This window comes from Rattus rattus, chromosome 10 (assembly GCF_011064425.1).
Source record: "Rattus rattus isolate New Zealand chromosome 10, Rrattus_CSIRO_v1, whole genome shotgun sequence".
In the NCBI taxonomy this organism is placed as follows: domain Eukaryota; kingdom Metazoa; phylum Chordata; class Mammalia; order Rodentia; family Muridae; genus Rattus; species Rattus rattus.
Window position 1 is genome coordinate 69,986,226 of NC_046163.1, and position 21,433 is coordinate 70,007,658.

General features: G+C 48.6%; 1 protein-coding gene across 1 annotated transcript; it reads left to right on the top strand.

Annotated features, from left to right (window-relative positions):
* Positions 1-14,661: 14,661 nt before the first annotated feature.
* Positions 14,662-21,167, top strand: Slc30a1 (solute carrier family 30 member 1). Its single transcript, XM_032914994.1, has 2 exons — positions 14,662-15,582; positions 16,840-21,167. Exons 1-2 carry the CDS (start codon positions 14,958-14,960, stop codon positions 17,742-17,744), a joined length of 1,530 nt encoding a protein of 509 aa, XP_032770885.1. The 5' UTR covers positions 14,662-14,957; the 3' UTR covers positions 17,745-21,167.
* Positions 21,168-21,433: the final 266 nt, after the last annotated feature.

Here is a 21,433-nt window from a genome sequence, read left to right on the forward strand (position 1 = left end):
CACATGCGCTCTCTCTCTCTCTCTCTCTCTCTCTCTCATACACATACACATTTCCCATAACACATACCACATCCACCCACATAAACTCCCAACTACACACTAACACCTATCATACCACATACTACACACACACACACACACACACACACACACACACACACAAACCTTTCCACACAGAAAGGAGCTGTGTGTACACATCTCCCAGGTTCCTGTGAAGGCACTGTCACATCCTGTGGCTTATAGTTGTAGCTTCATGTTGGGAACTTAACTCAAAACCATGGTCAGCTGATGCCTCCATTGATGTCACCATCTATGCTACTATGTCCCACAGAGATACCTGTGCTGATGTCCTGACCCAAAGCAGGAGACAAGTCCTACAATGTCATTCAGAATCTAAGTGCTTGGGGAGAAACAGAACACGCCCAGACTTCTGGGTAACATGGCAGACGAGAGGCTGCCTTGGTGTGAGCTAGTGAAGCGAGAATGAGAAATTCAGATTTTTTATCCCAAAGAGACATAGACGAAGAGCTTCACAAACCCGTGAATGATGGGCAGGGGGCACAGAACTTTAATCTCTGCAGGAGGATCTCTGTGAGTTCAAGACCAGCACGTCTACATACTGACTTCCGGGTCAGTCTGGATCACACAGGGAGATTCTAGTGTTTGTTTGTTTGTTTCGTTCTGTTTTTCTAAGTGGATGGAATCAGGAGAGAAGAGGAATTGAATGGATCCGCCTTGGTTTAATCCATCTCTACCAAAAGCAGTGCAGGGGTGGAGTGGGGTGGGGTGGTGGGACGTAGAGGGACATCACAAAGAATACTGGGCTGTGTCACCTCGACACCTTGGAAAACTCCCGTGCAGCTTCTCTATGCTAGGCTGATCTTCACTACCTGAGTCACAGAGAATTATGACCTGAGTCCTGAGCATCACCTTCATGAGCAGAAGTTTAGCTACCATGAGTCTTGTAGCCTCCTGGCACTTGGGCACCCATCACTGCCAACTGTGTTTGGCATTTGAGGACATTAGAGGTGGGGCGATTAAAGCCTGACCAAGACCACAGTCACAGAGTTCAGAGTACAACGGAGCGAAGGGGACACTTGCATAGCTTCTAGAATCAAAGGACAGAACACTCGAGGATGGCAAGAGGCCACAGGGTCACTTGCTTTCCTGTAGATGGACAATAAAACTCTCCAAAGCTAATGATTGTCTGGGAGCAAAGGCCTCTGAACACCTCCGCCCTCTTCCCGTCCCAACTCTCCATTGCTGGTTACTCTTTCTACCCTCCCAGCCGGGGCTTAACAAGGACGGTGTCTCTCTGGCGGGAGATCTTGTCTTTGTTCTATCAGGCAGCTCCTGAGAAGGCCCAGACTACCAGCTTGGCTCTGTGGTGTTGCAGCGAGAAGAGCAGACACTTCTTTCTGTACGTGGACTCTTTTATGCTTGGCCGAAATGCCAGACAAACGTGCCCTTCCTTGATCCGCCCTCTCTGGGTTGAGAAACAGCGTTGGTGGCCACAATAAGCGTCAGGGTATGGGACTTGGGCTCACAGGAGGGGCTTTTCAGAGCCTGTGTTTATTACGTGAATGGATTCTGAGGCAAAGGACTTGGTGGTGGGAGATGGTCTTGCCCTTGGGGTGGTGGGCTCACGGCCCCTGAAGTGGAAGAAGATGGTAGACTGTTGCCTTCAGAGTGGCTCTTCACCGGTCTTCAAAAGCACCAATTCAAAGCGTTTCGAAAGAGCAGCGTGTGTGGAAACTAACAAGCAAACCACAGCTAAAGGAGACCCTCTTTGAATGTGGGTCTTGCCCTGAACTGAACCAGCATGGACAGGCCCGAGATGAAAAGCTCTTCAGCGGCTGGGGCCAAATTTTAAACCCTTACAAGTGCCATTTTTTTCTTTCCTTGATATTTTCCCACCCTCCCAACCTTCTTTGGCTGAACGTGCTAGGGGAATAGAGCTGGGTTCTTGAGGTGATTCCCACACATGGGAGCTGGCTTTGTGGACCCGCCTTTGGAGGGTAAACAGTCCACAAGTGTGTGAATCAGTTGCTTTTGAACTGTTACTATGAATCACTTTAACTGCAAAATAATGTCTTCAAGCCGGTTTCCCCAAAGGTAAAATATAATCTTTCAAACTTTAAGCAAAAGAGCCATAAAGGAAAAAAAAATCTGGGCAAATCTACCACCTGTTTGTTACACCAGTGCACTTCAAGTGTTTACTGGGCCCAGCTGTACTCTAGGCAGAATAGGGCTTAGCTCAAAGTACAAAACTACGACTCCCCCTTGGAAGTGGAGGACCAGGAGCAATACAAAGAGGAGGGAAATGAAGACAAGTTTTCAGGTGCTGCATGCCTGTAATCCCAGCTAACCCCAACTGAGACAGGAGGACTGCAAGTTTGAGACCAACTTGGACGACGTGGCAAGACTTTGTCTTAAAATAAAATGCAAACATGCCAGGGATGTAGCTCGGTAGTATGTACAGGGCTTTGTTTAGTTCCCAGCAGCACCAAGTAAACGCTAAATTGTAAATATGAAGAGAAGCATCTGGGTAGTGGGGATGTAAGACAGCCATTGTCCACAGCGGAGCCGGAAGCAAGGAAACAGACGTTTCGTTCTGAATGGTGGTGAAGACCTTAAGTGAGGACGTTAGAAATGTCTGAGACAGAATAGTGTGAGACAAGGAGGCCAAAGCCACGAGGGGTGGGGATGGGCACGGGCATGGGCATGGGAGGCAGGCGAGGCACAGAATTCTGCAATTAGTGGATTAATACAATAGCCAGGCTATTTGATAAGGAGATATGCAGTCTAAACCAGCTTCCCTGCAAAGTCGGATTCCGGAGGGACAGAGCAAAGCCCACCAAACTATAAGACAGGAAATGGAAACAGTCTGAGACTAGGGGACCTAAACTAGGAAGCTATGCGTTACCATCCATCATTTGGATCCTAGAAAAACCGAGGCTGCCAGCCCCTCTCAGCTTCATCGTTTATCAGGGTCTTACTAACCTGGCTTGGTCTCCAGACCCCAACCCTCGCCCTTTCCTCACCCTCTCCCTCTCTTTTCCACCCCCTGGATAATTTCGAAATGAATTATCACACCCCTCATCTGTAAATATTTCAGTTGTTTTATTAGCATTTAGATGTGAGCAACATCAAATTATACAGGTCGGAACGTGTTTCAAAAACAAAACGCGAAACTGGAGATCTTGGCACAATGATCACATCCCTAGGCTGAGCCCCTGGTATGTCTTTCCCCAGTTCCATTCCGCTCACCAGCAATTCAGGGGCTCAGGGTGAGCAACCCAGGGGCTCGGAAGAATTAATTCCCAGGGCCTTTGAAGGAAATGAAATGAAACGGGGACGCCCCGAGCTCTTGGCTTTGCTGCGGTGCTTGGGCCCTTGCAGACTGCTGGACACACGGACAAACACTTGTCCCTGTACATCTTCGTGCTATTTCCAATGTGAATCAGAGAGGCTTCTTGGCAACACATGCTCTGCCATAAAACTTGATTCCGCTCAGAGCAGCCAGTGGAATCTGAGGATGGTGGCACAGTCTGGAGCAAGGACCAAAGCAAAGAGGGCGGGGATGGGCGTGGGAGGCAGATGGGGCACAGAGGGTCCGGAGGCTCAGAAGAGGGATGTGAAACTGAGTGGGAGGCAGAGAACGAAAGTAGAGCATGTTACCCTGGAATGATGATGAGTCATGCAGAGAACGCTCTCCCACTGCGAGCGGGCGAGCAACTCTGAGTAACACCCTTCACCAGGAAAAAGAAACGAGGAGTGTACGCAGCCCTTGATAGTGGCAGAGAGAGAGAGAGCTGGATTAGGTGTGTTTCCGGAGATGTGGCATCCCTCCTGGGTAGCCAGGAGTGACACATTTGCCACTCCATCTCATACCCATGCTCTCCGTGAAAAAGAGCAGCCAGGCTAGTTATCTCTGAATCAGCCCAGTTGTGGGAAAGGGGCAGACCTGAGTGAGGTCGGGGGACTTTTTGATGGTGGCTGTGAACAGCAGGGAGCTGTGACAACAGCGGAGATGACCTGGTCCAACCAGGAACTGTAACACTAGGAACAGAGCCGTGCACAAGCTCACACCTGTGAGGTAGTGAGGTGTCAGTCATTCTCTGAAGCACAGACGTTATCTCCTTCAGTCTGGATGGTAAATTCCAGTATTATCACACCCACCATCAGGGAAACCGAAGCTTGTACAACCGACCCAAGACCCACTGGTTATAAACAGGAAAGTCAGAATCAGTGTCGTCTTCCCAAAGTCCTTCGAGCTGTTGTTGCCAGTTCTCTGGCCACGCTAAGGGTGGACAGAATCACCACAGACACCTCAGTTCCATCATTCAGTCAAAAATCCAGAAACGTTCATGAAACGCTGTCCAATCACAGGTTCTCACTGGTAAGGGCTGGGGCAACGATGGGCCCCAAACAAGCAGGGATGAACTGTAAACTACTGAGAACCAGGGATCCTCGGACACTTGCTGACACGTAGTAAACTAGTGGAGGTGAGGCGGGCACCTGCTTCCAGAACAATACTGAGCAGGACGAGCAGGAACGTGAAGATGGCGCCGGGTGGGGATGACTGCCCACGCTGTGCACGAGAGGAAGTGGTGGTGGATAATCTACTCTCAGAGTCCTAGCATCTACCCAGAGACTGCGTCTCAGTTCAAAGGAAGAAATTAATTACATGGTTAAGGAGCGGGGCAAGTGTGGAATGGGTGGGGGAGGGAGATGAAAAGACGTTGCTGGGACAGGGCAGGTGGACGTCGCTGGTTCCCGGGTCAGAAAGACACGATGCCACTTCCGCAATATTCCAACTGAGAGAACAAAGCATCAGGAGAAGCAGATGGGCTTTTATTTTATCTTGCAGTACTGGGGATCAATCTGAGGTCTGTGTGTGTGAGGCAAGCGCAAACACTGCTGCGCCCTACTCCGACCTTTGGCTTCTGGAGACAGACTCTTACTGTGTAGCTGACATGGAGCTGGAGCATGCTTCAGGACCGTGCTTCTGGAACGTGCTTTTAGCCCACTCCACCCTTAAGCTAATGATGTTACTGTCTGCCTCCCCTCAAAACATGAGAAGAGCTATTTTCTTAAGAATATGTCAACATTATAAAGAACAAAAAAAAAAGGGGGGCTATGGAAACGCTCTAGGAGAAAGGAGGGGAGAGGCAGGTAATGGCCTTGGCGGGGACAGTGCTGGGTTTACAGACAGTGACATCCTAACTTGTAAAGCAGGCAATGTACTATGGCTATGTAACAGACTAGCCCTATTTTTCTGAGATGCTTATTAAGGCATTTAACCTTGGATTGCATTTAGTGTGTGTGTGTGTGTGTGTGTGTGTGTGTGTGTGTGTGTGTGTGTGTGTGTGTGTGTGTGTGTGTGTGTGTGTGTGTGTGTGTCTGCCTGCCTGCCTGCCTGCCTGCCTGCCTGTACATCGAAAGATAACTTTCAAGAGTTGGTTCTCTCCTTCTAACATGTGACTAGTTTCACACCCTTCAGGAGACAAAGACACAGCAAACATGGCGTCTGTATAATCCCAGCTCTCAGGAGACAGAGGCAAGAGGATCACACCAAATCCAAAGACAGATAGGTCTACTTAGCAAGTTCTAGAACAGCTGGGGTTGCACAGCAAGAACCTATCTCAAGAACAAATGAGAGAGGGAGCACAAGAGCCAAGGCGAACAGGAGAAAACCCAACGAAAGGTAAGCCTGGGTACAGATCTCCTGCATTTCAGAATGCAGAGAGGGTCTTTGACTCCCTGTGGGGTTACCTCTCAATAAACTCACTGCACACTGGAAACATCGGAAAACATAACTAACACATCTGTGACGGCTGACTTCACTGTCAACTGGACATGTTTAGAATCCCCATGGAAGTCTTTCCAGAAGACGCTGACAGTGGTGGGATGACGCCACCTCATGGGCTAGGGGCCTGAATGAGAAGGACTACAGCAGACAGAGCACCGGGAAGACACACTTGGTTTCCTGGCCCCAGTGCCTCCAGCTCTGCAGGCCAGGCCTTCCCTGCGAGAGGATGGACCGCACCCTCCAGCTGCAGCCCCAACAGGTGCTTCCTGCCTTAAGAAGCTTTTGTTGAGGATTTTGCTCTGGCAAGAAGAGGCCGTTGGCCGCTGGAGCTCCGAGGAACACGGCTTAAGGGCCAGTTCAGAGTACAGTGCTGCATATTTTGAGCGTGAGGAAATATCAAAATCAGAAAATCAGAGTACCGTTTCTACTGAATGCCTTGCGTGGTGAGGAGAAAAATCCCAAGTCAGACCATACATCAGGGCCGTGTGTATGTCCCGATAAGACATTTTACCTTTCAATCACCCTGACATCATCTTCCAGGGTGGTGGTCACACACTGAATTCTTGGATGGTCAGGGAGAATGCCTGGCATGCAGCCATGAGAATAATCACTGTCTCTAGAAACTCAAGGCTGAGCGGCCTTCTGGTTAGCAGTTCAGCAAACATCAACAGCCTAACAGAGACTGCACGGCACAAAAGCCATGCAGAGCCACCAGGAAAGCCAACACCTTTGTGTGCCAGGACAGAGAGTTTCTCTGCGTGGACCTGGCTGTCCTTGAACTTGTTCAGGCTGGCCTCAAAAAGCGGATTCATCTGGCTCTGCTTCCCAAATGGGAAACGGGGAATCTTATTGAAATTACTCATCCACCCATCAGAAGGATCAGTGTGTGTGACCCACCTTTGCAGCCTGTATTTGGAGAGTCCTGGGAACGGGTTGTGAGGCAGTAGGGGAGGGCAGGTTACTCAGCAGCAAGGACACACTCAGCCCGGGGCTTGGGAGATGCTAGTGAACAGCTTCTGTCAACAAGGTGGTTACTGTCATTGTGTATTTGAATCTCTGCTGTGTTCTAGGCCCTGTGGATACACAAAGATAAAAGGTTTCTCGTACCTGTCCCAGGAAACTCTGGGAAGCGGGAGAGCAGCTCAGGAAAGCAATGTGTTATACGACACAGATCAAAATGCCAGTCACAAGTGTTCCAAAGGGGTGGCTAGGAAAACCTACAAGAAGCATGGGTGGTCAGTGCAGGTGATAGGGATAGGATTCTCGGGATAGGATTCTCGTTTGTTTGTTCATTCATTCATTCATTCATTCATTCATTCACTCACTCATTCACTCACTCATTCATTCATTCACTCATTCATTCACTCACTCACTCATTCATTCATTCACTAATTCATTCACCTATACAGTTATTCAATTATTTCCATTTGTTTGAAGCAGGCACTTACCATGGAGCCCTCACTGGCCTGACTATCAGAGATCCAACTGCCTCTGCCTCTTGAGAGCTCCTGGATTGAAGGGGTGGACCAACTTTCCCCTGGCAGTGTGAGCCACCTAGAATGTTGCCAGCTTTAAGGAGTATCTTCTTAACAAGGGTAAGGTGTGTCTTTGTGTAACATTTGAATATAAAAGCAATACCTGCTCATCTTGAAACACGGCTGATGATGCAAAGCAAGCACAAGGAAACAAGGTTTAACTCTAAGGGTACTTTCCCCTGGGAATGAGTTAACGCCATACAAGAGCTTCCTTTTAGGATTAACGGGAAGCTCATGAGCAGAGCACAGTGGCACAAAGAGAGGGATGAAGCCCAGCTCCTTGGGAGGCTGAGGCAAAAGAATTACTTGACTACAAGGTAGCCTGGGGATACAGTGAAATGTTGCTGTAAGTTTACACTCTAGGGACATCAAATACAGCTGATTACAGTCACCAAGAGCTGGAAATGCAAGACCTTTTGTAGACCTTCAGGACCTGAATTTGCATTCTAGCAAGTTCCCAGGTGACTCCGGTGCATGCTAAAAGCAGAAATGATAGTGTTTTCATTAAGTTCTTTGGAAGACATCCAGATTGTCAAAGAAACCACAAGTAGTGGTTACACTGACCAAAGCAGCAGGCAGAATATGGCGCTAACTCACTCCACAGAACTACGTGTAGAGAGGACCCAATTTTGGAACGTGTCACTAGAGAACCAGACCTTGGAGTGACCTGTTAAAGAGAGGTGTCACTCACAAGTAGGCCACCTCCCCTTAGTGCTTATAGTAATTAAATTAATGACTCAGAGAGCCAGCAACGTAGAGGAACAGGGAGCAGGGAGAACCGGAGTCTGTAGGGCCTCGTGTGGTCTTGAGCTACAGATCAGCTCGCTACCCCAATGACGGTGTGAAGTTACAAGCCGTGTTTCACATCCACAGAGTCCCACAGTCACAAGCTCCAGGACCTGGGACAAATTTCTTAACTGCATGGGATCTCCACCCATTCACTGCCTGTAGATTCTGCCTCACAAATTCACAGCCTTATCCCGAATCAAAATCAAATAGCGCCACAGAGAAAGCTGTAGAAAACCTGCAGTGTGGGGCTAGAGAGCGGCAGTAGAGCACCTGCCCAGCGTGGCCCTTGATTGGTTGGTTTGAGACATGGTCTCAAGTAACCCAGGCTGGCCTTGAACTACAAAGTCAAGGATACCTTTCAACTTCTGGCCCTCCTGTTTGCACCTCAGTAACTGCTGGCATGACTGGTACATGGCTTGGTCATGCCTGGTCATGCCACGCTGAGCATTATGTATATACGGTAAAGTTACACCCAATCCCAAGTCTTCGGCTTAATGTCAAACAGCATCTTTGCTAAGCACAGGTAAGAGAGCAAGAGTGAAGCACTGCCCTCCAGGGATGGCCTGGGCATCCCAGGAAGTGATCTTTAGCTGACAGCCAAGGGTGTCTGAGATTCACTGGGGACAGGGGTAGAAGAGCGTCCCAGAGAAGGAACAGTGTGTGCACAGGCTGGATTTGTGGCAGTAGGAAAAGCTGGTCCCAAGCTGGAGAGGACAGCACGCCATCCGTCCTGATTGTCAATCTGGGTATCCTCTGCTATGATAGGAGTGGAAGATACTTTTTTAGCGTCCAGACCTGGGGTTTGGTTTTTGTTTGAGACAATGTTTCTCTGTGTAGCCCTGGCTGACTTGGAGCTCTCTGTGCAGACCAGGCTGGCCTCCAACTTACAAAGATCTACTGCCCCAGCCTCGTAAGAGCTAAGGTTGTACCACCATTCCTGGGGCCACTGTGGCAGGTACAGCTTGGGAAAGTAGCGTTGAGCGGGGACTACAAGGGACTTTTATTACCTAGAAGACAGTCTGGGAAGGCTGCCCTCCACAGAAGGTCCCCCTCCCAGGACTGGCTCTGTCCTCCCAAGCAGCCTTTCACCAGAACAGAATCAGGAGCCTGTGGTCCAGGAGCCACCACTGTAGCCAAGAGCACTAGCTGAGGTGCTGACTGGCCAACTATCCTAAGTCCCTCAGAACCAGTTTATTGAAGGAGAAATGGGGGGAGGGGTGGCTTCTGCAATCACCAATTGAGAACTCAGCCCTGGGTTCACACACTCTAAGGAAAAGTGACTCAAAAGGCCCCACCCAAGAGTGTCAACCAGGTCACTTTGCCTCCTTGTCCTTATCTTATAGCCTCAGTAAAGAAGCCACCTTGCCAGGCCTGGTGCCAGGTCTAAAATCCCAGCTGCTTAGAGAGGCTAAGGTAGAAGGTTCACAGGTTTGAACCTGCCTGGGGAATGTGGTCTTTCTCACTACATTGTAGCTCAGTGGTATAGCACTTCCCTAGTATACAGGAGGCCCAAGGGTCCATCCTGAGCTCCCCAGTCCCAGAGACAAGCATCCCTCACCCAAAAGATGTGGTAAAGAAGACTCAGGGATATTTACTGGCTTGTTCAGACACACAGGAGCTTTTCTTCCTTCCTTCCTACCTTTTTTTCCCTTTTTTCCAAGGCCCAGGCTGGTTTCAAACACAAGATGTAGCTAAGGATGACACTGTACTCCTGACCCTTTGGCCTCTGGGGTTACAGGCATGTGCCTCTGAGCTAAGCTCTTGCTGTTCTGTAGAGTGAACCCGTATGTGCTACACAAGAACTTGCAGCTCCATTCCCCTAAAGAGATGCTTTGATTAGTACATCTTAATGTTTGAGAGGGGGACATGGTAAGTCCAGGGCTGGCCTTGAACCACCACGCCTGACAAAATTCTCTTTAAAGCTTATCCTTTAGGGGTTGGGGATTTAGCTCAGTAGTAGAGCGCTTGCCTAGGAAGCGCAAGGCCCTGGGTTCGGTCCCCAGCTCCGGAAAAAAAAAAAAAAAAAGCTTATCCTTTGTGTGACCTCGGAACCTGGAGGATAAAAAAAGACTACGGAAGCCGAGACAAATGTGATGGCCCACGTCTGTAATCTCAGTACTTGGGAGGCTGCGGCAGGAAGATCGAGAGTTCAAGGCTAGCCTGGGCTGCATCTCAATCATTCAGCATGTCTTAAAAGAACGAAAACAACATCATTAAAATGACCTGAGCCTTCACCTAACTGTTGTTAAGTAGCACAGCACCTCAAGCACAGGGTGGCTGAGCTGACTTAGCAGGTAAAGGTGGTTGCCCCCAAGACTGACGACCCAAGTTCAATCCCTGGAATCCCTAAGGTAAAATGGAGAGAACCAAATCACGAGAGTTCTCCTTGACCTCTGTGCTCATGTGCGCACGTAAATGTAACCAAAAATTCACAGATGCTTGTTTTTATGGTGCTGGGAACTACAGCCTAATGGTGGCAGGTGAGCAGTGCACCCTCAAGCCACATCCAAATTTCTCTTTTCACTGTTTCTTCTTAATAAGTCACTCAGGCCAGTCTCAAACTCACTCTGTGGTTCATGCAGACCCAGAACAGCCCTCCTGCCTCAGCCTCTAGAGTGGCTAGGCTAATCTGCCTGAGCTCCTAAATGCTTCTAGTAAGCCTTGCTGTATGGGTACTGGTGCCTTAATTTCCTGCCACGACTGCAGAACTTGGGCTCCATTTTCATTATTCCCGAAAATCAAAACAAACAAAAAAAAAACCCCAAACATTTCTCTATTGTTAGCCTCACCAAGAACCTTCAGTTCCACCAAGGAAGACAAAAGCTAGACCCTCCCAGCTGTGGCCAGGCAGGTCTCTGCACACAGTCCTGCTTCCTGCTCCAGGGTTCCTTACTGGTTTCCCTTGGACGCTGAGACCTTTTGTGCTATTCCTGAGTTTTACTGCTGCATTGTTCCTGCCTTATCCTTTGTTCTGTTGCTTATTCCTCTAGGGGCAGCTGAACAAATATCAAAGCTTGGTACTCACGTTATTGGTAGAGATTTCGGCTCAGATGTAGGAACTACTCAAGTGCTTTCCAAAAGACACTGGCATGAACAAGTCGATTTCCCTGAGTTTTCCCTTGAGAGTGAACATTGGACGTGACTTAGTGTCAGCTGAAGTCAAATGCACTCTGGTGTTCTCATGGTTCTTCAATGTTTTGTTTTGGGGTCTTTCCAGGCAAGGCCCAACTTTATACAATGATTTTTAAAACATAAAACAACAACAACAAATAAAACCCCAAGCGCCTTGTGTATAGGTCAGAGGACAACTGAGGGAGCCAGCTCTCTCCTTCCACTGCGTGGATTCTTCGGATCTAACTCAGGCCACCCAGCTCTGGGCAGCACCTAGAGCAGAGAAGCCATCTTCTTGGCCCTACACTTTAAAAAAAAAAAAAAAGGTCTATGTGCCCTGGCTGTCCTGGAGCTGTGTAGATCAAGCTGGCCTCTAACTCACAAGAGAGTCTCCTTCCTCTGGGATTAAGGGCAAGCACTACCACACCCAGTTACACTGATTTTTTGATAACATATATTCAGGTGTCTTTGGGGGCTTTCACAATTCTCTTAAGATTTTACCCGAGTTCTACCAGCAATGTCAAGCTCAGAGGGCCGAGTGTAGAGCACCTGTTACACTGGACTTTCAAGTCATGTTGGCAATTTCCAAAATTGCCAGTATTTTATCTCTAAAGTGTGCTAGATTTAATCATCGTGGGTGTGAAAATTATCAGGCTGGTTCTCTGGAAGGAGGGAGAAAAAGCTGTTTTACTTCACCTAGGGCCACTGAGTGACTGGTAAGAACTCACATGACTCCCCCTGTTAAATCCACTCGGCTGTGCTAAAAAACCTAGGACGGGCTGGGTGGTTCCTCTAGAATGGTGAGTTCAAAGCCAACCTGGGCTCCATAGTGAGAGCCTGTCTCAGGGACAAAAACCAAACAAGAAAAAGCTTCCGGGGCAATTAGTGGGAAAGAAAAAAGAAGAAAACAAAAACTTGAGCCAAATAACTCAACTATTTTGCCCACACAAAGGGAGGGAGGGCAGGCTGTGGGTGTGCATGGCTTTTAATCCTAAACATTGGAGGCATAGAAGACTGAGGCTCTGTGGGTTTGGGGCTAGCCTGGTTTACACAGAACTTTGAGCCAACTAGGCAGTGAGATCCATCACATAAAAAGAAGTTAAGGAGAAAGTAAGTTAGACCAAATAGTCTTGCTATTAAGTTCTCTCAGGAGGCCAGGGCCACCACTCATGCTGGGCAATCAATCACTAAACCTCTGGGCTGGTCCCCTACCCTGCATTTTGAGTTGGCTGGCCATTGTGACTACTCCACACTTTGGGGCTGTGCTGCCCCACCCCCTGCCAGGGGGTGAGGGAATAAAGCAGCTTTCTGGGAGACAGCTTGAATGTGACACAGACCCCTCAGCTGTTTGTGGCTGCTGTTGGAAGCTGAGATGACTACCACGAGAAACATCTTCCAGGCTGGTCTGTTTAGCCCCTGTAGGGGCAAGGCCCGGTTGGCAAGGCAAGCCTGCCTTATTTACCTATTGCTTCTGCTTTGCGTTATCAACTTCTTTTAAAGCGGTAGTTCTCAACCTGTGGGTCACAACTCCTTGGGGGGTCAAATGACCCTTTCATGGGGAGGTGGGAGTCACCTTGGACCATTGGAAAACAGATATTTACTTTAGGATTTGTAACTGTTGCAAAATTAAGTTATGAAGTAGCAAGGAAAGGGTCTAGCATTAGGAAGGTTGAGAACCACTGCTTTAAAGGAATCTGTTTCAATAAAAGGCCACAGTAGGAGGCAAAATGGTCCCTGGCTGCCCAGTGACTCAAGTGACCTAAGGATACCTTAAGTGCCTTCCAAATTTAGGCTTCTATAGAGAGGCTGGAAGTTTGAGGCTGTGTTTCCCACTTCCGTGTGTGTATGGGGTAATCCAATCTAAGCACCACTATCATGTGTCTTACTTCAAATTCAGCGTCTCAAAGTGGAGTTCACTGTTCTCCCATTATCCAATAAAATGCCATTTAAGGCATTAACATAACTGTTAATGTCCCCTTTAGCTCTCTTGCCTCCCAATATCCAGGCAATCACCAGGTTCTACTATTTATTCCCTCACAACACTGGGAATCTTTGACCATGCTCTCTCATTCAGCAAAACAATATGAAGACCCACCTAGCTAGTTTCCCAGTCTGGGTGCTGGGATGAGAACATCGTTTACAAAGCGAGAGGCAGTCTTGGAACAAGAATTTCTGCTGAGTGGTGGTGGTGGCGAACACCCAATTCCCAGCACTCAGAAGGCAGAGGCAGCTTTATCTCTGAGTTCGAGGCCAGCCTGATCTACAGAGCGAGTTCCAGCACAGCCAGGGTCACTCACAGAAACTGTCTTGAAAAACCAAAAGGAAAAAGAAAAATTTTCATGCAAAAGGACACAGTGGGCCATGCATAGCTCAATGCAATGGCTGTTACCTAGGGGGTCCTTCATCCAGTTTGATGGCCCAACAGAGGCCTCCCAATGGAGGTCCACTCTGAGAGACCTTTTCCCACACTGATGTGCACACATCCACTGTTCTCACCTAGAGGACCAACTCCAAAGAGTCTCAGCCAACTCAGCAAGGGTGTTTGGTTCTTGGGGCCTTTCCACCACTTTCTTTTGTATTCTAGCCGCCCCTCCCCCTCCAAACAGCCCACACAAGGGTTCGGAGGTTTGTAACCTATAAATAGTGTGAACTCACAGAGCCTTGGAATTTTAGCTAGAAGGAAGCAGAAGAGTTCTACTTGCCCAATCCTTCCCTCTATTGATGAAGAAACAGGTGTAGAGAGATTAGGTGACTTGCCCAAGTCACGCAGCAGGTTCCCGCCCAAGTCAGCACCCCACACCTTAGAGTGTCGGCGGCAGGCTGACTTCACACGGTTGCCCCGGGGGGTGGCCCTCCGGGTGAGACCCGCTGAATGGAAAGTGTTCCCGGGGCTGGGGTTGTCCAGCTAGCAAACCAGTCCCTAACTCAGCTCTTCGCTCGGCCGCGCCCCCGCCGCCCGCACAGCCCCAACTCCCCGCCCCTCCTGGGCGCCGACCTGTCACCCAGCCGCCCCCACGTGCACCCAGCTCGCAGGATCAAAGTCTGGGACGGCCGAGCCGGCGCAGGGGAACCACGGCCCGGAACCCTCACCGCGGGAAGCGGGAACTGCTCACGGTGCCCTAGGGCTCAGCGCCACCGCCCTGCCGCCTGCCCACCGCTGCACGCGGCCCGCGCCCACCCTCCCCCGCACCGCCCGCCGCTGCACCCGGCCGCGGCCCCCCGGCCCACGCCCGACTCCCTAGTGCACAGGCCCCGCCCCCCAGCTCCCGCGGCCGCGCCCCGCCCCCTCCCGCCCCTCCGCCGCGCTAGCCAATAGAGACTGAGGAGGGGCGGGACGCCAGGGCTGTCGTGAGGCAGCTCTGGCCAATGGGGAGGCGAGCCGGGCCGGGGGGGCGGGACACCGGGGCCTTGTCACGCTCGGGTCCGTGTGAAAACGGGGGTTCCGAGTGCAAAGCAAAGTTTTTTTGTAAACCGTCTGCAAAGGCGGGGGGGTGAAGACGGCGGCCGCCACCGGGCCGAGCGCAGTCGCTGCGGACGCGGTCTCCCGAGCGCCTCGGTCCGATGCTCGGCAGCCCCTCGGCACGCAGTGGCCCGCCGCACCCTCCGCCTCGCCAGTACAGTCGAGCGCCGGCGCTTGAGTAGCTGCGCGGCCGGCGGTTTCTCCACAGCGCCGCTCCCGCGTCAGCGCCGAGCTTCAGGCCGCCGCCATGGGCTGCTGGGGCCGCAACCGCGGCCGGCTGCTGTGCATGCTGCTGCTGACCTTCATGTTCATGGTGCTGGAGGTGGTGGTGAGCCGGGTGACCGCGTCGCTCGCCATGCTGTCCGACTCCTTCCACATGCTGTCGGACGTGCTGGCGCTCGTGGTGGCGCTGGTGGCCGAGCGCTTCGCCCGGAGGACTCACGCCACGCAGAAGAACACGTTCGGCTGGATCCGCGCTGAGGTGATGGGCGCGCTGGTGAACGCCATCTTCCTCACGGGGCTGTGCTTCGCCATCCTGCTGGAAGCCGTCGAGCGCTACATCGAGCCGCATGAGATGCAGCAGCCGCTCGTGGTGCTGAGCGTCGGCGTGGCGGGGCTGCTAGTCAACGTGCTGGGGCTCTGCCTGTTCCACCACCACAGCGGCGAGGGCCAGGGCGCAGGCCACGGCCACTCGCACGGCCACGGCCACGGCCACGGCCACCTCGCCAAGGGCGCGCGCAAGGCGGGCCGCGCGGGGAGCGAGGCGGGCGCGCCGCCGGGCCGGGCGCCGGACCCGGAGCCGGACCAGGAGGAGACCAACACGCTAGTGGCTAACACCAGCAATTCCAACGGGCTGAAGGCGGACCAGGCAGGTGAGCGCCGGAGGGGTCGGGACGAGCGCCCCCTGGCGACCGCGGTGGGTGCCACGCCCCGCGCCCGGGTGCGCGGTGGTTTCGTGCCCACTGAACAAGTTTGATAATGATGTGTTGGGGGTGTGTGGGCCCTGGTTAAAGGCGGCCTTTGTGAGTGTGTGTTTCCCAGAACCGACCACCTAATCCGGAAAATCACAGTTTAGGGACCTGCCAGGGCATGTTGCATCCTTACTTCCTCGGGTCTGGCATAATGGGGCTAGACCCAATGGTGATGTATTACCCTTGGGGTTTTAATGAACGTTTTTCATCTTGAGCACACTGTACCTGATGGTAATTTGGAAGGTAAGTGTTGAAAAAAAAATTAGAACCAGCCGGTACCACCCAGGCTCGATGTTAACGTTGTGTTCCTTTCAGTTTTTCCTTGCTGTTTGTATCTGTTTAAGTTCCATACAGAGGCAGCTTAACCTCTCCAATGCATAGTAACATGTTAGGAAGTGCAGGTGGTACATAGAAAGGAGAAGATGAAGCTGCCCAGGTGTGCTGTCTGACTGGAACTTTTAGGTTACTAAGTGATTATTGGTTTCCAACTTCATTGATAGCTTCAGGTTGTGTTGTGCTTGTTGGTTTGTGTTTGGTTCCTGGAGACAGGGTTTCTCCATGTAGCCCTGGCTGTCTGTAGAACTAACTCTGTAGAATGGGCTGGCCTCAAACTCACGGAATTCCTCCTGCATCTGTCTCCCCAGTGCTGGGATCAAAGGCTTGCACCGCCCAGCAATAGCCCCAGGTTGTTGATTTGTCAGTGTGTAAACTCCTCTGCCAAGACAGTATATTTTATGTTCATGATGAATATTTTACGTTAGAGCCGATTTTCTCAGTGTACCTAGTGCCACAGAGTAAAGAGAAACTCACCTAAGATCAGTTTGTGTCAGAGGACTAAGTCCTCAGTGCTGCTTAACTGGTCACCTTAAATTTTGTTTCTCTTGTATGTTTCAGAGAAGTGAAGTAGAATGTAGACACTAACCCAGTAGTGGGGGGCAGGTGAGAGAGGGTGGGAAGGAACGAGAAGGAACAGTAACCCAGTGACACAGTTGAATTTTTGCTGTTGTGTACTGGCAGTACCCAGTGCCAGCTCACTGTGAATTGCTCTCAGCACACTTTTATTGTGCTTTATGAAACAAGTTTAAATTTACCGCCAGACAAGATGTTTTTATGGACACTTTAAATGTGCTTAGTTAAAATTGTATTGTTTTGTTGTAGAGCCAGAGAAGTTGAGAAGTGATGATCCAGTGGATGTACAGGTAAATGGGAATCTCATCCAGGAGGCAGACAGTCTGGAATCAGAAGACAACAGGGCCGGACAGCTGAACATGCGAGGAGTGTTTCTGCACGTCCTTGGAGATGCCCTGGGCTCTGTGATCGTTGTTGTGAATGCCTTGGTCTTCTACTTTTCCTGGGAGGGTTGTACCGAAGACGACTTTTGTGTGAACCCGTGTTTTCCTGATCCCTGCAAATCGTCTGTAGAGCTGATGAACAGCACCCAGGCCCCCATGCACGAGGCTGGTCCGTGCTGGGTCCTCTACCTAGATCCAACCCTGTGCATTATAATGGTTTGTATACTTCTTTACACGACGTACCCACTGCTCAAGGAGTCCGCTCTCATTCTTCTACAGACTGTTCCTAAGCAAATTGATATCAAACATTTGGTAAAAGAGCTACGAGATGTTGAAGGAGTGGAGGAAGTCCATGAGTTACACGTCTGGCAGCTCGCCGGAAGCAGGATCATCGCCACCGCTCATATAAAATGTGAAGACCCAGCTTCATACATGCAGGTGGCCAAAACCATTAAAGATGTTTTTCACAATCATGGAATCCACGCCACCACCATCCAGCCTGAATTCGCTAGTGTAGGCTCTAAATCAAGTGTCGTCCCGTGTGAGCTCGCCTGCAGAACTCAGTGTGCTTTGAAGCAGTGCTGTGGGACACGGCCACAGGTCCATTCTGGAAAGGAGGCAGAGAAGGCTCCAACAGTTAGCATTTCTTGTTTAGAACTCAGTGAAAACCTAGAGAAGAAGCCCAGGAGGACTAAAGCTGAAGGCAGTGTCCCCGCTGTGGTGATAGAGATTAAAAATGTGCCAAACAAACAGCCCGAATCATCTTTGTGAGCCTTGAGAAAGATGTGATATTTGACTTTGCTTTTAAACTGCAAGAGAAAATAGACTCCATTGAAATACTAAGTTTGCCAAGTAGTGTAATTGAAGTCCTTGTCTGGTCGCACAGTTTAATTCTATTTTTGTAAGAACATAATGGAACTGCATAATAGAGTGTGCTACAGTACAGCCTTGTGATTACTAGTGCATAGTGCAGCTATGCTGGAACACGTTTTGAAAGCCAGTTTAACACTATGTTACATTTTTGTTTAAAGTAAGTATAGACCTTATATGACATAATGACATTTGATTCCTGGTTTTCCCATGATAAAAATTAGGGGGATAAATAAAATTGTTACTGGAATTTCTCTGCTTTTCCTTCCCCCATTGTTATATCTTATCTGTTAGGATTGTAATTGCTAGGCCTTTAAAGTCATCAAGCTTGTTTCCTCTGATGTTGAGGGGTAGTTACTTGCCCTTTGAGATCATAAGCCTAGCATAATTGCAGCATGTTTCCAGAGCAAGTCATGACTATTAGCAGGAAACGAGATTAGTTACTACTCTGTTCTCCACTTCTGAGTAGTCGAGTAAACCGTGAGGTAATTCACAAGATGAGTTAGAGTTTACACATTGTAGAGCATATAGGGGAGAAGAGCAAGGAAGAAGGCAATATGTCAGTTATTACCTATTAATGTGGAGATTATAGCTCTAAATTACCTTGAAAATCTCAAATGGCTTTATTCTACCAAAGTCAGTCTAAACACTTCTGCCAGTGTTGCTTTCTTTCAAAGACTGGTATTAGCAACATTGAGCTAAAAGTTCTAAATGCATGAATAGTTTTGAAAATGCAGACTCCTTAACTGCAAACTATTAAATTGTGTCTTAAAAAAACTTCCATAGTGACCTGTCAGATGGATTGAATACCTTTCTAGATGTGTAGCCAACAGTGTGTGCTTAGCCAAGAGCCAGTGACTTGAGAATGAAATCAGATGGCTCATGCAATTTGGATATTACTTTAGAAAGCAAAACCAATCAGAGGAAGGCACAGGTCTTTAGCTGCCATGTCCTTCGCACTTTACACCCAGGAAGTCATTCACGGCTGCTCCATTGCCACAGATTTCAGATCCAACACAGACATTGAAGATTTTTAAGTTATATTTTCCTTGATAGAAAAAGGTTAATGCTTTGTGAAGGAAATGTAGATTTTTGTCTTCGAAAGTGATTATTAATATCAGTTATGTATAGCTCTATTTTTCTAGGAACAAAGTATTCTGACTACTTCAATAACTTTTATAGCTGACTACTTTTGGGAAAGTTAACTTTTGGGATTTGAAATAATTCACTGCTTAATAATCTGAAAATGAAAGTGTTATCATATGACAGTTACTTTAAGGGATGGTCGGTCTCTCCCCTAGGGTAATGAGCCTGTTGCTGGCAATGGGCCTACTTAAGAACAGCTGGATTTTCTGATAAGAAATGTAATTTTTGGAACATAGTTTGTAAGTTCACACATACTACACTGGGCCAACCATCCAGCCTACATAATACTTCACTAATGTGTGGTCTAACCCCTTGGCAGGTGGTTACTTTGACTTTAGCAAGTTTGCTTTTTTAAAAAAACATGAAATTGAGAGATCTGGGAGTGGTGTGAGGGGAGCTCCAGATGTCTCAGATGGCTCTGTGCAGAAGGTTTTAGTGTTCCCACAGTGGTACAGGAAGGCAGTGGAAAGCCTGTGGCATCCCGGAGGTGTCCTTCAGAATGCTCTGGGCAGGTGTATGTCACGGGGGTGAGGGCTGTGTCAATCTGACTTTCAGAAGTGCTTTAAGGTGGTGGTGGCCTGGGTTAAGTGGCTTCTATGTAAAAAAGTGGTACCGTAGGCTTTTTTTTTTTTTTTTCAAAGGTGTTTTGTCATAGCAAACTCCATGGGCGCCAACTTACCTTGAGGTTTTAGAGAATTATTTATTTCTTTACAATGCACTTTCTAACCCATTTTTTAGCTATATTAGCATTATCTTTAAGAAGAAAAGATGTTTTTATATTTAAATGTTGTGGGATTTGAGTGTCTTTTCCAAAATAGCTTATTTCCTGAAAGAAAATGAGGAGCTACCTTGGCCTCTTTGGGACTCCGCCATTGTTTAAACGTGCTTCCTCTCACTGCATCAGGGCTGCGGGAGGCTCCCTGGTTCCGTATTACTTGAGCCAGCTCACTGTGGACCTGGCTCCTCGAGCTGAGTGAGGAAGGGCTGCATGTTCCCACAGTCCACTCAAACAGGGGCCCTTCCAAGCCATGTGCAGCCTGGGAACAATGGGCGTGATTTCCCATGGTCATCTTTTAACTTGTAGGAGTAATTCTTTTCTGGGGGGTATCTACATTGTAGATGTATAGGCTTGAACACAAAAACAATCCTTGGACATTTTACGGCATTTTCACACCCAAAACAAAATGCTGGGTAGCTTTATCCTAAGATGTATAACCCTTGAGCAGGAAGGGTTTCCATCAAGTTTACTTTGGAGAGTCTTGGGAGGTTGTTTATATGTGTGTGTCTTGTCAGCATCTGTCATTTTGAGAATTTTGAGGGAAAAGGAAACCTAATGTGAGGTATTTGTTGGGTAAACTGGGTTTGAATGTTTTTACTGTTTTACAAGCAGATACCATTTGAACAAGAAAAAAAAAGTCATTAGCCTGCTGTCTTAAGGTAGTCCTACAAAAATATGGAGAGTGGTTCTACAATAGAAAATATTTATTTTAGTACTGCGTTTCAGTTAAGTGGTAAACAGTGTTAAGAGGTCTTGGGAAAGTGGAAGGCTTTTGTTATTGTGTTTGTAATCAAAACTGCCCTAGTGCTTCACGGTCTGGAGAATGGAACTGTACTGATACTATTTTGATACATATATACATATGTGTATGTATATGATGATCCTCTTGTTTTACTAACAAGCTCTGGAATATTTAGCAGTCATTTTCACTGGCACAAGAGCCTTTTGTATATTAATCAATTTAAACTTTTAAACCAAAAATATATTAAAGTTCAGTGTCAGGCAAAAAAAAAAAAAAAAAAGGATGCTGAAGAGAATGTAACAGAATTAATACATGGTTATATAAAAGACACAAATGGCCATGATATGGGTCTGCCTTGAAACAGCACAATGGGGTATTAGTGTGTCTGATTCTCTGAGACGCTCTCGTGTTGGTCTTGTCTGCTGCCGCCCATCCGTCCGTCCTCTGGGCCAACGGCGCAGTTGCTACGGCTCATCTCGAACTCGAGTGCGGCAGCCTTTTCCCTAACTTCTGTGCGTTCTATGACTGTGTGTTGTTTCCAAAGCTGTTCCTACCTCACCATGAGGCTTTATGGATTGTTCTGTATTATAAATGTTCTATATGAGACAAGACTACTGTGTTTCTTCTCATTTATTAAAAGTTAAGTAGAAAAATAAAACTAATTCCAGTATCTACTTCCTTTGTGCCCGTGGCCCTCCCTCCTACACTGCAGTGGGTAAAAGAAATGGGCATTTTTAACATACAAGAGGGCAGTGGTGTGGAAGATGAACGATCAAAGTCTATCAGGGACAGAAAGGTTCACTCTCAGTGGGGCCAATAAGTTGTGAAAATGCTTGGTTTTGAGCATAAATTTGTGGGATATTGTTAATGTTTAACCCCCTGCTATTGGTAATTTGTATTTTGTAGTTTTAAGCAAAGTTATGA